Below are 13,459 nucleotides of genomic sequence, written 5' to 3' on the forward strand. Positions count from 1 at the left end.
TGGCACTACTACCTGAGTTCTGCCTCCTGTCAGATCAGCTCAGGATTAGAGTCTCATAAGAGAACCCTACTGTGAACTACACATGCCAGGGATCTAGGTTGCTCCCACTCCCCATGGAAAGATTGTGCTCTATGAAATCAGTTCATGGTGCCAAAAGGGTTGGGGATCTATGACCTAGATCCTCCTTAGGTATAGCAGAACACATACGATGCCTGGATATTGGAAACAAGCATGTTCGAAGGGCACAAGAGGAGGGCGAATGGTAGATTCTCTTCAGCTCTGGATAAGTCATCATGAGGCCCCAGGCACTGAGACACTAACCCCGCCACCTCCACTGGCCAAGCTCAATTCATAATGTGCCCATGACTATGAGAATTGCTTATTCTTGAATCAAACAAAATGCTATAATTAAATAATCAATAAACCATCTTTATTAAATAACAAGCAAGTAGTCTACATAAATATAGTCTCTGGTCTATTGCCATGAGCCCTTCTTTTCCCATATGGAAGATGACTCCATGTGATGAAATGCAACTGGAGCAACAGCCCTTTGAATGCCCTGTAATAACGTGAAGATGACCAGCAAGGTACATAGCTCATACTCGAGTTCTGTCACTGCACACGCAGGAGGAAACCAACAGCTTCAATTCACAAAGACTTAGGTGAAAAGTTGATAGCTTCATTTAAAATGCCCATATTATGCCTTCCATACATCTTTGTTAACAATTAAACCAGTTGTTACTCTTCAAAGTATGTGTCACTCTCTTTGCATTTGGGTCAAACTCCAACTGTGAAGACTCATTGAAGAAATAGAAAAACCCTGCAAATACAGGCAAGAGAAAAAGTGAGATATGTTTTCAAAAGAAGAAATGTTAGGTAGTATACAAAACTCAGAATGATAGATAACTGAAAACAGAAAGTCTTTGTAGAGATTTACTTTGTGCCAGGAACAATGTGAAGCGTTTTATTAGATTTTTTTTTTTTACTTATTTACATAAGTCTCAGTCCATTTTACAGATGAACAAGCTGAGGTTTAGACAGATTCAGATGCTTACCCGAGGTTACTTAACAAGGACAGAGGGAGAGAGTGCTCCACATCAGATCTGTGTGATAGCAAAGGCAGGTTCTGGGGTTTTGGTTCAAATCAGAAAGAAATTCTTTGCTTGTTTAAAAACTATGATCTCTTATTTTCTTTATTTCTACTACTACTCTCTTTTTGCCACATTGCAGCCTGGGGAGCATTTCTGGCCCCAAAGAAGCACAGTAACTCTTTCAAAACACCAGAGGACTCTTTACTGCTCTGCAAATGTCATGGCCAGGTTACCTTTCAACAAAGATCATCAACATCTACTCATTTATCCATGACTAGGAAAAAAACAAAAAACAAAACAACTTTGGGTGCACAGGAAGACAAGAATTTGCAATGAACAAATGTAGTCAATCACTGACTAACAGGAAATACAGAGAAAATTTCCTTGGGAGTTAGTAGTAGAAACAGGATTGGATGCAAGAGAAGGGCATCCAGCCAGTATTAAACCTGACTACATCACCTTGTGGGATTTTTGCACTAACATACAGCTCAAGAAAGGTAACAGCATAATGTGTGAGCAAGGAGCACCTGAGTGCTTGGGTTCTGTATGCAGGTATAAAATAGAGAGGTTTTGTGTTGATTATCATTATGATTCAAAACAATTCATGTGAAATAGTCATATAATTGGCACAAAAAGTAGGAGAATATAAATTTTGGAAGGGGAAAAAAGGAACTGAGTTTTTAAAACCTCATTATTAAAACTTGTTCTTCTCTTTCTTTTCATACCATAAAATATTTCAAGTGTCCCATTGTCAACAGGTTAAACATCTTCTTACCAAATGCTTCAAAGGCAGCATCAACCTTTTCTACCCCTGGAAAGTCTTCATTTATCTTTCTGGGAAAGCCTGGCTCCATGGCCTGTTTCTTCTCATCAAATCTGTACCAAGTAAAAAAAGCACAGCTCAGGATTGCAGAGGCTCTTCTACCAAAATTCATAAATCATGCAGAATTCTAGCAAACTTTTCATGTACTATAATAAATACTAATCCATTTAGCACCATAGAAAAATGTGATTTTAATAGTACTACTAACTTAGTTCTTAAAATCAGAGACCCATCAGGAAGAGGGGCAACATCCTACTATTGAAGATGCTATTTTTCATTGTATTTAAGGCTGGTTAGAAGGAATCTTAACTTTCTGTAACAAAGGTATGAAGTTGTGAACAGATGTGTGTGTGTGTTCGTGTGCATGTGTGTGCCTACACATAGAGTGAATAGAATCCTTTATCTGAAATACAATTTCCAGTTCTCTACCATAACTGGCTTATATATACTAGCCATCCCACCATATACATTGAAGTTGTCTATGGCAGCCTCCTAGGAAAAGGGATCGGGATGAGAAGAAAAGCACAGTAAATGAATTAGTGGTCCATTAGCTGGACATTGGAAGATCTGCTCTGACATCTCAAAGTCTACATAGATGGCCTGGGAACCAGCCTGTTAGTCCTGAGCAATATCCATAAAAGAGGACATGTCTGCTATTGTTTGTCATCTCTTAAACGGGCAAAGGAAACCCTTGAAAAACATATGGTAATGTTAGAAGACAAGACAAATGAACAATGAGACAATGAGAGGAACTCTAGGACACAGGGAAAGGAATGCTAAATTGTGACCTAGAGTCTCAGGAAATCTTCTTTCAAAGGAAGAAAAGATATATTGGGTTTGAAGTTCAGATGGGAAGGCTTCATGGAGGTGGTGGGCTTGAGTCAGGATTTGAAGAATGGGTAGAATTTGAGTAGGTGGAAGAAGAAAGAAGAGGCCCTAGGCAGGTAGGGAATGGCACAGAAGGAATAGAAGTACCAGTCTATTTCACCTGGGATTTAACACAAAAGTATACAAAAGTACTTAAGAAACGCCAATTATAGGGTGCTTCTGTGTGTCAAAGTAAGCAATTCCCTAGTCTCTAAACCCTCATTCTCTTACTGAGAGGGAAGTGGGGTAGGGTGGGGTGGATTTTTTTAAGGAAAGAAAATCATCTTCTTAATTAGACTCCAAACAAAGTCATTCTTATTTCCTCATACCTCCAGTATCGGTCCTCTGCGAAGAAGTAAGTCTTCTTCTTTTCCTTAACAGAAATGGCTGCATCAATTTTCTTCACTGTTCCTGGGAAGCCCAGTGTGTAGATGCTTCTTGGAGAACCTGCTTGCACCTCCGGTCCTCTGATGGCCCAGAACTGATTTCCTATTTTTAAAAAATATTCGGAGTTATATTAAAATTATAATAGTTAAACCTCTTAGTTTTAGAAATACATTTCTGCACCTTTGATTTTCATAGTAAAGAGAAGGCCTGAGTTTTAGACTTAGTCACCAGCTCCATATTAAGCCTTTAACAAAAATTTGCATATAAAAAGAATGAACAAAGATCAAGTGAGGGAATTCACAACTCTGGTTAATTTATCTTCCTGTGTTTAGTTTTTAATCTACAAAATACAAATAGAAAGATTCCAACCCTAGTCATTTCCTCATCTACTTTGGTTACTCTTAGTAGCCAAAATTTGATATAGTAGAGAAAATGTAAATCCTCTTCAAGTTTTTGTTTTGTTTATGTTTAAGCAAGTTAAGGAAATGTTTAGGGCTGGGGGTGTAGCTTAGTGGTGCAGCATTTTTCTGGCATCTGTGAGGCTCTGGCTTTGATCCTCAGCATAGAAAACAAACAAACAACTCCCCCCCCCCCCAAAAAAACCCCTTAAAGTCTTCATTTGAAATAGTCTGAATATAAGATAAAATTGTAAAAAGAATAATAATTACCTTTAAAAACAAAAACAGTGTCCTTGCTAGTCACTTCATAAGCAGCATCCACTCCTGAAGGAAGGGAGGGCCAAAATGAAGAGATCAAATAAATCTCAGGTTCAAGATTCCTGAGGGATTTTCGCCAAAAATACCTAAAAGATATGTTAAAAGAAGTATAAATTGAAAACAATCTTTCATCTTTATATTCCTCACTTTCCTGTTTCACCTATCTTTTCCCAATCCCTTATCTTCTAGGCTGGATGACAAATAGAAATCAGATATATGTATATATTTTTCCTTTTTCTTCAGAAGACTGCAGTGGACTTCCTGTTACAGGTTTCCACAGAGCAGTGTCTTCTTTTGAAAGAAAGCTTACTTTAACATTCAAATTAATTACCCCATTGTAAGCTTTAACTACCTGCAGCACTTGCAAAAACAGTATATGATCTAGACTATCATTCACACTTTTCAAAAGGATACTGCATATATATATATATATATAATCTATTCTTATATACACATAGATCAATGATGGAAAAATACACAAGAAATTTTGATCGTGGATGGATATAAGATCTGGAGAATCAAAACTTAACTTTCACTTGTTTAGTATGAGTGTTTTATCATGTGCATATTTATCCACTCGTCAGTAAATTAATTGATTAAATGTAATTCTTATCCAGGGGTCACTTTGAAAAGAAGTTCAAAAAATTTGATTATAAAGATCTACTTGTACCTTTTGAAAATGTACTTAGGACATTTGGGAATAACAGTCTGAGGACAGGGATCAAATCATTCTGAGTCTACAAAAATGAACTTGACAATTTTAGGAAAATGTAGAAAAGGTACCATTTTTGTCTTAAATGTTTAAAGATCTCTACCAGGTTTCTCCTTGTTGTTTTTTTTTAAGCACTGTACATCATGAGAATAGATAGGGGACTACAACTTCCAGTCTGACCTGTCTTTAAAGAACAAGATTTCTCCCCTCAGGGTGCTGACTGCATCAAATGACAAAGCAGGATCACACGCGGCTGGTGTCCCAGACTCTGTGGGTACCACGTGGTCACCAGCAGAGGGAGGAGGAGGTCCTAAAGAAAACAGATTAGGGGAGAATCAGCATTAGGAAAAATGTGATACATATGTCATTTTATGTGTTTTCCAGACCTCCTCACGGTGCTTTGAGTTTTACATTACAAATATTTTATGTAGCATTGCTGAAAAGCTACAAGGTCTACCTTTTCTGACATCACTCACCATAGAGGGACTGAATGCCATCCACATCATCTTGAGAAAGGCGGAATCGAGTTAGGTCTGTGAAGGAGTTGTAGACTGGGTACATCAAAGCCTCAGTATTGGCGGAGTGGAAGAGACCCAAGGAGTGGCCAAGTTCATGAGCAGCAACCAGGAATAAATTGGTCCCTATTTAAGAAATCATAAATAAGTTACTTATAACTTAATGATCATGTATATTACATAGGCCAGTTGTGCATTGTATATATTGACATTTTTAACCCACAGAGGGTTTTATTCCCCGTATTGATTAACAGAGCTATTGAATAATTATGCACTTAAAGGAAAGCCAACTGTCTCTGCTCTAGCCTCAAGAACCTCTTATCAGGAGAACCAAATCCTTTTCTTTGTGCTTAGAAATGGAATTAACACTCTTGTCTAGAATATAAAAAATTTATCTCTTCATTTATTAGTGAAAAGCTAAACAGTATTTCAGTGTATTGATATTTGCAGGTTACCCTCTAGGTTAAACAAATCGGTGTATTCATCTCGTTTCTGACATCCCTGAACGACCATACTTCTGTTTTTTCTATTGGAATATTGCCTGTATAACTTTTAGCCTCATGATTATTACTCCATACATTCTGAGTCCAAAAAAGATGAATAATGATATATGTCATAGGATTTGCAAAACTGGTTTAAAACGCAACATGCCTAATCATGTCCAACATCTGTCACAAAATAGATTTTGGACACACAAATACTGGCTGTATTCAGATTTTTTTCTTCATATTACATATTTTTTAAACTCTATAATGCTGAAATTTGAAGATTTTTGGTAATTATGATTGCTATAACAAGTAATCCACTTTATTTTTGTAAATATGACTTATGTAAATTGTGACCCAATGAATGTTATCATTTGAGACTTTGTGGGAAGTTTCCTTTACAAGATGTTACTTAGTATGAAATTCACATTTGATCTGTTTACATTTTTTATCATAAATCCTATTTAAATCTCAGGAATAGTGTTACTTGTTTTAGCCAATTTTTTGGAAAACTTTGGAAGTCATTTCTCAAGGTTATAGACTCAGAAACATTCTTCTATCTAAACAGTGTGGACATTGTATTTGGGGATTAGTCCCTTCTTTTACAAGTTTCTAAAAATTCTTTTTAACTCAGAGGTAGTAAAAATGTTGACTTAGCAAGGAGAGAGAGAGAGAGAGGAAGGAGAGAGATTTTCAGTTTCTGGAATTCAAATCTCATTTCTTTTTTGAAAAATAAAATAAATAAATTGGAGGAATTACATAAGCAGTATCCAGGGTACATTTTAGTTCAGTTGAATACAATACACTATCTTGTGGATATCTCCTATTTGATATAATGAAAAAATGTTTTTAATAATCGTGGTCCTTAGATCACACAAGATACATGATCATTAAGTAAATGACATATATTCCCTGTGTTGTGCTTACCAACATAGGAAATAAGCTTTTTAAGCATCTGAAAATGTATTTAGTAATTACTAAAACAAAAATATATTCTGCTTATTCTTGATCCACTGAAAAATCTAGAACACATAATTTCTTAATCATTCTTGGTTATTGAGAGTTTTCTAAATATAAAAAGAAATTAGCACTAATTTATTCTGAGAGATGCATCACCACTAACCTGTTGTATCCCTTGTCCATAGCTCATCATCATCAAAGTGAGCATCTCCATTAATCCCGGGCCCAGGCGCATAGGCATGAGCCAAAACACTTCCAGGTCCATCAAAAGGGATAAAGTCTCCATGTTCTAAGAGGGAAACAAATTTAAATTGGAGTGATAAGGTTATTAGGATCTCTTGCCTTATCTAATAAAACAACACCAGACAAATGGATGCATTTCAGGTGTTTTTGGTTTTGTTCTGATCTGAATTTTACCTCGAAATACAAAAGAGATCATTATGTCAGCCTCTCCTTCATGTATCCTGGAGAACGTGAGTGGGGTCACCTCCTCCCAGACTTTCAGAGCTTTCTCAATGGCAAAATCAACTTCATCTCTTGGTAAATCCTGTGTGTAACTCACAATCCTTTATGAGAAAAATGAAGAGGGCAATATTTTCACCCGTAATACAGCTTATAAAATTTCAGTATTGTGTAAAATCCTTCTTGGAGCCATTACCTGTAAGTAAGATGGTTTTTCCTCCACTTTGGCATATCAGGAAAGGTGCTGAACTGACCAACATCTGGAACTCCACACCTAGGCTTGTGAATCATCTCCAAAGTGTCAGAATTCAGCTTCCCTGTCACCTCCAACCCAAGGAATTTCTGCATTTCTTGGATTTTTTTAACAACAAGACTACTGTCCTTTCTTTTAAAAAATTGTGTCACATCTTTTCCGAGGTTGTAGTAGTTTTCTAGGTATTGCTAAAGGAATAATAAGTACAATTTTTAATTAATTCTTATAATCTTTTAGTAATTTTCTTAAATTTCAAGATCTATTTTAATTATTACCCAGTTTATTGAAACTAATGGAATAAGTATAGTTTTTAGGTCATTCTTATGATTTTTTTAGTTATAGCTATTTACAGTAAATCTTTGCAGTAGCTCATTTTTCTTAATCTATTTGAATTGTTTGGATAGCTTGCTGAAATAATAAATGTCGTATTTCATTTAATTGTTCAATGGCAGACTTCCTCACCTTTGCTTTTTCTTTGTAGCTAAATATCTTTGCTGCTTAGTTTGCCACCAAAGCAATGAAGTGGAAAATTCAAATAAATATCCAGGGTCCTTAAAGGTCAAAACCAAAATACACAGATAAATTTCTTTAAATGTATTTGTGTATTTCAGGTAAATTTATTCAATTTCTTCAATTTCCCAATTTATGCTTCTCATAAGAATCTGGCTTTTAAAAAAAGGTTTGGGTAAATTCCCTTGTGTAAGCATGACATTAGTACTGTGACTATTTAGCTAAAATTACATTGGATTAAAATACCCAAAAAAGTTCCAAAGCAAGATATAGTTGATACGCTCTTCACTCATTCATGTGCCTTAAGCTACTACTGCTGCTTTGCTGTGTGACCTTGAAGATAACTAATATTTCACACCTTTGTTTCTTCCTGTACGTAAAAGGAGAAGCCTGAATGGTGTGATTCCAAGGCCCTTTCTACATCCAAAAGTTTGTAACTCTCTGTCCCTGAACTATTTCTACACAGTAGTTGAATGATGCTGTGGATGGCAGAGTTTGTTTCCCCTCTTAGCCCTGTCAGTGAGTGTGATGGCTGCTTCCATTAATTACCTGAAGAAGCTCCATTCTGCTGTCCTCCTTTCTTGCAGCTCCATTCAATGGATAGGCTGAGCAAACTGCCACACACAACCACAGTACGATTGGAAGATGCTTCATTCCACCAGCTTTAGCAGCTCTGCACTGTCTTAATGCCTTGTTCTCTGCCTACCTCCTTCTAGGTCTACCCTCTGCCTCCCAACTTTTATAGAGTGATGTTTATTTAGATCACCCACAGACTGACTCATCATTACTTTCATCCAAATAACAGCAGGATTGTTTCCAAAACTTCCAGCTTCACATGATACAACCTACTTTACTAACTTCGCTCAACCTTCCCAGTTGTGCAAGGGAAAATGGTGACTAATCTCCAGGAAATGCTTCCTGGAGCAAAAGAGAAAACTGGGGCATTTTTTTATGTTAGAAAAACTGGCTATAATTCACTAGACAATTTATGTTTGTGTGTTTGAGAAGAAATGTAAATTGACTTGGTAAAAAGTCAAAATTGTACAGAATTTTAACACAAGTTTTATATTAAGAACACATGCTAAAATTATATATATATATATATAGTAAGCAAATGAAAAGTTGTATATATATGTGCGTGTGTAGCTATAGTCCACATTATTACACCTTAAAATATAATGCATAGTGTATCTGGAAGAAAATTTACTCTTTTTTGAGCCCTTAATTGGAAGTACCTGCAACTCATTCCTGGTTGTATTTGCTAATCCTTAAGGAAGAGAAGCTCATGAGCAGAGAAGAACAAAGAGAATCTGTGAAAAAGAAGGTTTGGGATTGGTTTTAATTTTGTACCCAATTTATTAATGAGTGATGGACCCATAATAGCTATTCTATAAATATTTGTAGAATTGAAATGAATTGTATTGCTCACTGGACTTCCAGTCTCCTGTCTTTATCTTTTATGCTTCTTTTTATTTTTTCCTTTTCAATGTCCTTCTCATTTCTAAATTCAGATTAGATGATTAAAATTGGAGTGGGGGAAGCCATCCTAAATTCTCTCCTTATGCTCTTTTTTCTTCTTTCCTTTCCTTCTCTTTTTCTTCCCCTTCCTTCCTTCCTTCCCTTTCTTCCCCTCCTCTCCCCTTCTCCTTCCTTCCTTTCCCACCCCTCCCCTCCCATCTCCCATTCCTTCCCTTCCCCTTAACTTCCTTTCCCTTCTTTCCTGCCTTCCTTCCCCTCCCTTCTCTCCCCTCCCCATCCTTCTTTCCTTTCCCTTTTCCTCTCCTTTCTTTGTACAGTGTTGTTCACATCATTGGTGTATAATAAATGTGAATAGGGAAGACTTTAAACATTTTTAGAGGAAAATATTTCACTGACCTTTTTACAGTCTTCATCACCTGCTCCCACCTACTACCCTATACTTCCCTGATCACCACCTGTTGCTGGTTTTTTCTTTGCTGGTTTATGCTGTTGCTAAAGGGAGAAACATGAAAGGAAAGAGAACTTGGTAAAATGATAAAATCATAGTATTGTGCACCTAATACGTATTTAATAAGTGTAAGATTTTCTCTCCAACATTTACATTTCTTTTGCTTTTTTGTTTTATTTTTGAATGTTCATAAATAAAAATTTGGAAGAATTTCACCCAACATGTACAAAATGTACAATAGAATGTCTCATTGGTAGTAAGATCTCTAAAACTGGAGATGCCCAAGCAGTTGTCTTATGGTCACTTCACAGGAGGTCATACATCCAATTGAAGCATCCATTTTTGGACTAAATTCTGCCCCAAAGCAGTTCAAAACTAATGTTCTTTGAACCTCTATTCCTTTGAGAAAAAAAACTCTATCTTGTCTTGATTAAGAGAAAGATATCTGTCCATGCTGATATGAGGAGAGGGTACAGCGGTGATGGCAGAGCCTGTGCCAGACATGAATGTCAAGAAGGACAATGGAACCAAGCAGAAAAAGTAGTAAGAAATTAAAACAAAAGGGCCATGGCAGCCACAATGGTTAATTCCTTCTAGATTAAGGATTTTCCTTTATAAATTTTTTCTAGCATTATAACTAAAAATATATTTAAAGTTTAGAAAGAAGTCTGAAAGATATTATTATTTTCCTAACTATTCAGATGTTATCAGCAAAATGGACAGTATTGCGTCTGAACTAAACACAAAGTTTTGCTGATGTAGAAGGTGACATTTTTAAAGAGTTCCAGAGAGTTCCCTGAGAGACCTTTCCTGAGTCCCAGGGAGAGCCAGTGCTTACTCCTCAGTGATCTCTTGTGTCTGCTTCCTTTACTACATTTTTCACACTAAGCTGTAGTGTATTGCTTTATTTATTGGTCCCCCCATCTTATTGTAGGTTTCTTGAGAATATAAATCATGTCTCATTTGATTTTGTATTACTAGTACTTAACATGGCACTTGGCATATAGTAGATACTCAAAAGTTGCTTAGAGAATTAACATATTAATTATGAATGAAACACTCCCCCCCAAAATCAAATATGTAGATTAAAAAACAAAAATTACAAATCATGCAAAGCTGTCTAAATTCCCAGATCTTACCAAATACTTTCTAATTGAATTTTTGAAACTTTTATCTGCATAGAAAAAGATTCAAGCTATCGTAGGTTTTTCTAATAAAATTGAAGACACACTCAAAGTTCTCATTCACATGTCTTCCAAACACCCAAACTAAAATTGTAGAATGAGAGAGATTTTTAATAATGAAAGAGATTGTTAAATTGAATTTCTTTGATTACATTTAATACAGAAATTCATTAATAAAAAGGGTTAGGTAAACTAAGGAACAATTGAGTAGATGAAGGAAAGGGCGGAGGGAAGATAGAAAGCAAGGATGAGTTAGTTAATATACAGTGGGAAAATGTGGACACCAGGGAAAAATGGACATTTTCAACACAGAAATGAACAATAATTCATTTCATGACTAACCGTATACACTGGTCAGATAATGGCTGATTTTACAAACCTGATCCTCCTAGTGATCAGAAGTCTGTAATTAAATTCAAATTGATTGAAATTTTATATTTAAAAACTGTAGTTACAAGTGACATTCTATTTACTACATCTTCACATTTGTCTTCCTCTTTGTCATGCTTTTCTGACATACTGATTTATGACTCTTGCAACAGCTTTCTGATACAATAAATCAGCTGTACATTAATTTATCAAGTGTATAAGTCTTAAAATCTTTGGAATATCCAGATTAAAAGGGCAGATTTAGAGGTAAAATTTAAAAGAGAAATTTATTAAAAAATGACAAAATTAGGTAAAACTAATTTAAAATTAGCTTTTCCCAAAAAACAAGAAAAAAAGAAATGATGGCAAGAAGGTTTTTATTTAGAAGAGGAGATAACTCTGATATTATTAATTCTGTAAAAAATAAAGAAGTTGAGCAGAAAGTTTTTTAATTTTTATTTTTACTAGTATGTTTACAGGACATAATTACATTCATTATGAGGAGTGGGTATATGTACATAACACATCTTAATTCTTTTTACATCCCCTTCTCCTCCCCTCCCTTCCCCTTCTCTTTAACTCTGTTTACATTAGAAAAAGAAATATAGATGAAGCAGCGTTTAAGATGATTTGGAATGATTTGGATGTGGAGGAAAATGTAGCAATAGAAAACACAATTATGCAGAGTAAGAAAGTTAGAGTCCAGGGTTGGGGATGTAGTGCAGTGGTAGAGTACTTGCCTAGTATGTGCAAAGTCCTGGGCTTGAGTTCTACCACTGAGGAAAAAAAGAGTCTGTATTGTATGGAAACTGCATTGTATGGAAAATGACAGTTGCTTTTACTGAAATGCAAAGTAATAATAAAATGTGAAAAGTAAAGAGAAGAGAAGTTGGAGCCCAGTTGTGGAAGATCACTAGTCTGCAACCAAGGTGTTTAAAATTTATTCTGTTGGTGGTGTAAACTCATGTTTCTACAAAATATAAAAAGTTTAATATATTACTATGGAATTTTAAAGTATAATTAAAAGAAATAGGAAGAAGAAAATAAATCATCTATAGTCCTGTCAAAAGGAGAAAAATTAGCAATTCTAGGCAACAGAGACATGATGGGGGTTATCACAATTCCTAATTTTAAACTACACTACAAAGCCACTGTGATAAAAACAGCATGGGTACTGGCAAAGAAACAGACCCAAGGATCAGTGGAATAGATTAGAAAATGCAGAAACAACTTCAGACATACTCAGCCACCTCATCTTTGACAAAGGAGCCAACCATCCTCACTGGAGGAAAGATAGCCATTTTAATAAATGGTGTTGGAAAAACTGCATTCCAACCTGCCAAAGATTAAAACTAGGCCCCTATCTTTCACCATTCACTAAACTAAAATTGAAGTGGATTAAAGATCTAAATATAAAAACAGAAACACTAAACTTGTTGGAAAATAAGTTAGGTAGAACTCTTGAAGACACTGGCATAGGAAAAGACTTTATGAACAAAACCTCAGTAGCATGGGAACTAGCACAAAGAATCAACTGGGATCTCATCTTATTAAAAAGCTGCACTGCAAGAGAAACCACCAACAGAGCTAAGAGACAACCCACACAATGCGGGAAAAAATTTTTATCAGTTGTTCCTCAGACAAAGGACTACTATCTAGAATATATAAAGAACTTAAACAAATCAGACCCCCAAATATAAAGATCCAATTCAAAAATGGGCATCTGAAATGAACAGACATTTCTCAAACAAAGAAGTAAAAGCAGCAAATAAACATATGAAAAAATGTTCACCATCACTGGTCATTCAAGAGATGCAGATGAAAATAACTGTGAGATTCCACCTCACCCCAGAAAGAATAACTGTTATTAGGAAATCAACCAATAACAAATGCTGGCAGGGGTGTGGGAAGAAAGGAACACTTCTCCATTGCTGGTGGGAGTGCAGACTGGTGCAACCACTGTGGAAATCAATATGGAGGTGCCTCAAAAAACTAGGATTAGATGTCACGTTTGACCCAGCTATTCCTTTGGAAGGTATCTTCCCAAAAGAATTAAAAGCATCATACCACAGCAATATATGGTCACCCATGTTTATAGTGGCACAGTTTGTAACAGCTAAAGTTTGGAAACAGCCAATTTGCCCATCAACTGGAGACTGGATAAAGAAGATGTGTTTTTTTGTTTGTTTGTTTGTTTG

The 13,459-nt window shown here is 35.7% G+C and overlaps 1 protein-coding gene across 1 annotated transcript; it reads right to left on the reverse strand.

The window, feature by feature from the left end:
* Positions 1 to 537: 537 nt before the first annotated feature.
* LOC101716622 (stromelysin-1) lies at positions 538 to 8,517 on the reverse strand. Its single transcript, XM_004870791.3, has 10 exons — positions 8,331 to 8,517; positions 7,215 to 7,459; positions 6,974 to 7,122; positions 6,720 to 6,845; positions 5,073 to 5,237; positions 4,777 to 4,906; positions 3,837 to 3,970; positions 3,111 to 3,270; positions 1,867 to 1,967; positions 538 to 820 (listed from the first exon to the last, which is right to left on the reverse strand). The coding sequence occupies exons 1-10, from the start codon at positions 8,433 to 8,435 to the stop codon at positions 720 to 722; spliced, it is 1,416 nt and encodes a 471-aa protein (XP_004870848.1). The 5' UTR covers positions 8,436 to 8,517; the 3' UTR covers positions 538 to 719.
* Between the last annotated feature and the right edge of the window lie 4,942 nt (positions 8,518 to 13,459).

Source organism: Heterocephalus glaber, unplaced genomic scaffold, assembly GCF_053883595.1.
Source record: "Heterocephalus glaber isolate CG9 unplaced genomic scaffold, H.glaber_assembly_v1.0 deba00001429, whole genome shotgun sequence".
Taxonomy (NCBI): Eukaryota; Metazoa; Chordata; class Mammalia; order Rodentia; family Bathyergidae; genus Heterocephalus; species Heterocephalus glaber.

Coding starts and splice junctions, on each gene's coding strand:
- LOC101716622 (XM_004870791.3), bottom strand. CDS start 8,435: ATGAAGCATCTTCCAATCGTACTGTGGTTGTGTGTGGCAGTTTGCTCA. Junction 3,971..4,776: donor ATCTTGTTCTTTAAAGACAG/GTCAGACTGGAA, acceptor CATATCTTTTAG/GTATTTTTGGCGAAAATCCC. Junction 3,271..3,836: donor CACTGTTTTTGTTTTTAAAG/GTAATTATTATT, acceptor TTTTAAAAATAG/GAAATCAGTTCTGGGCCATC.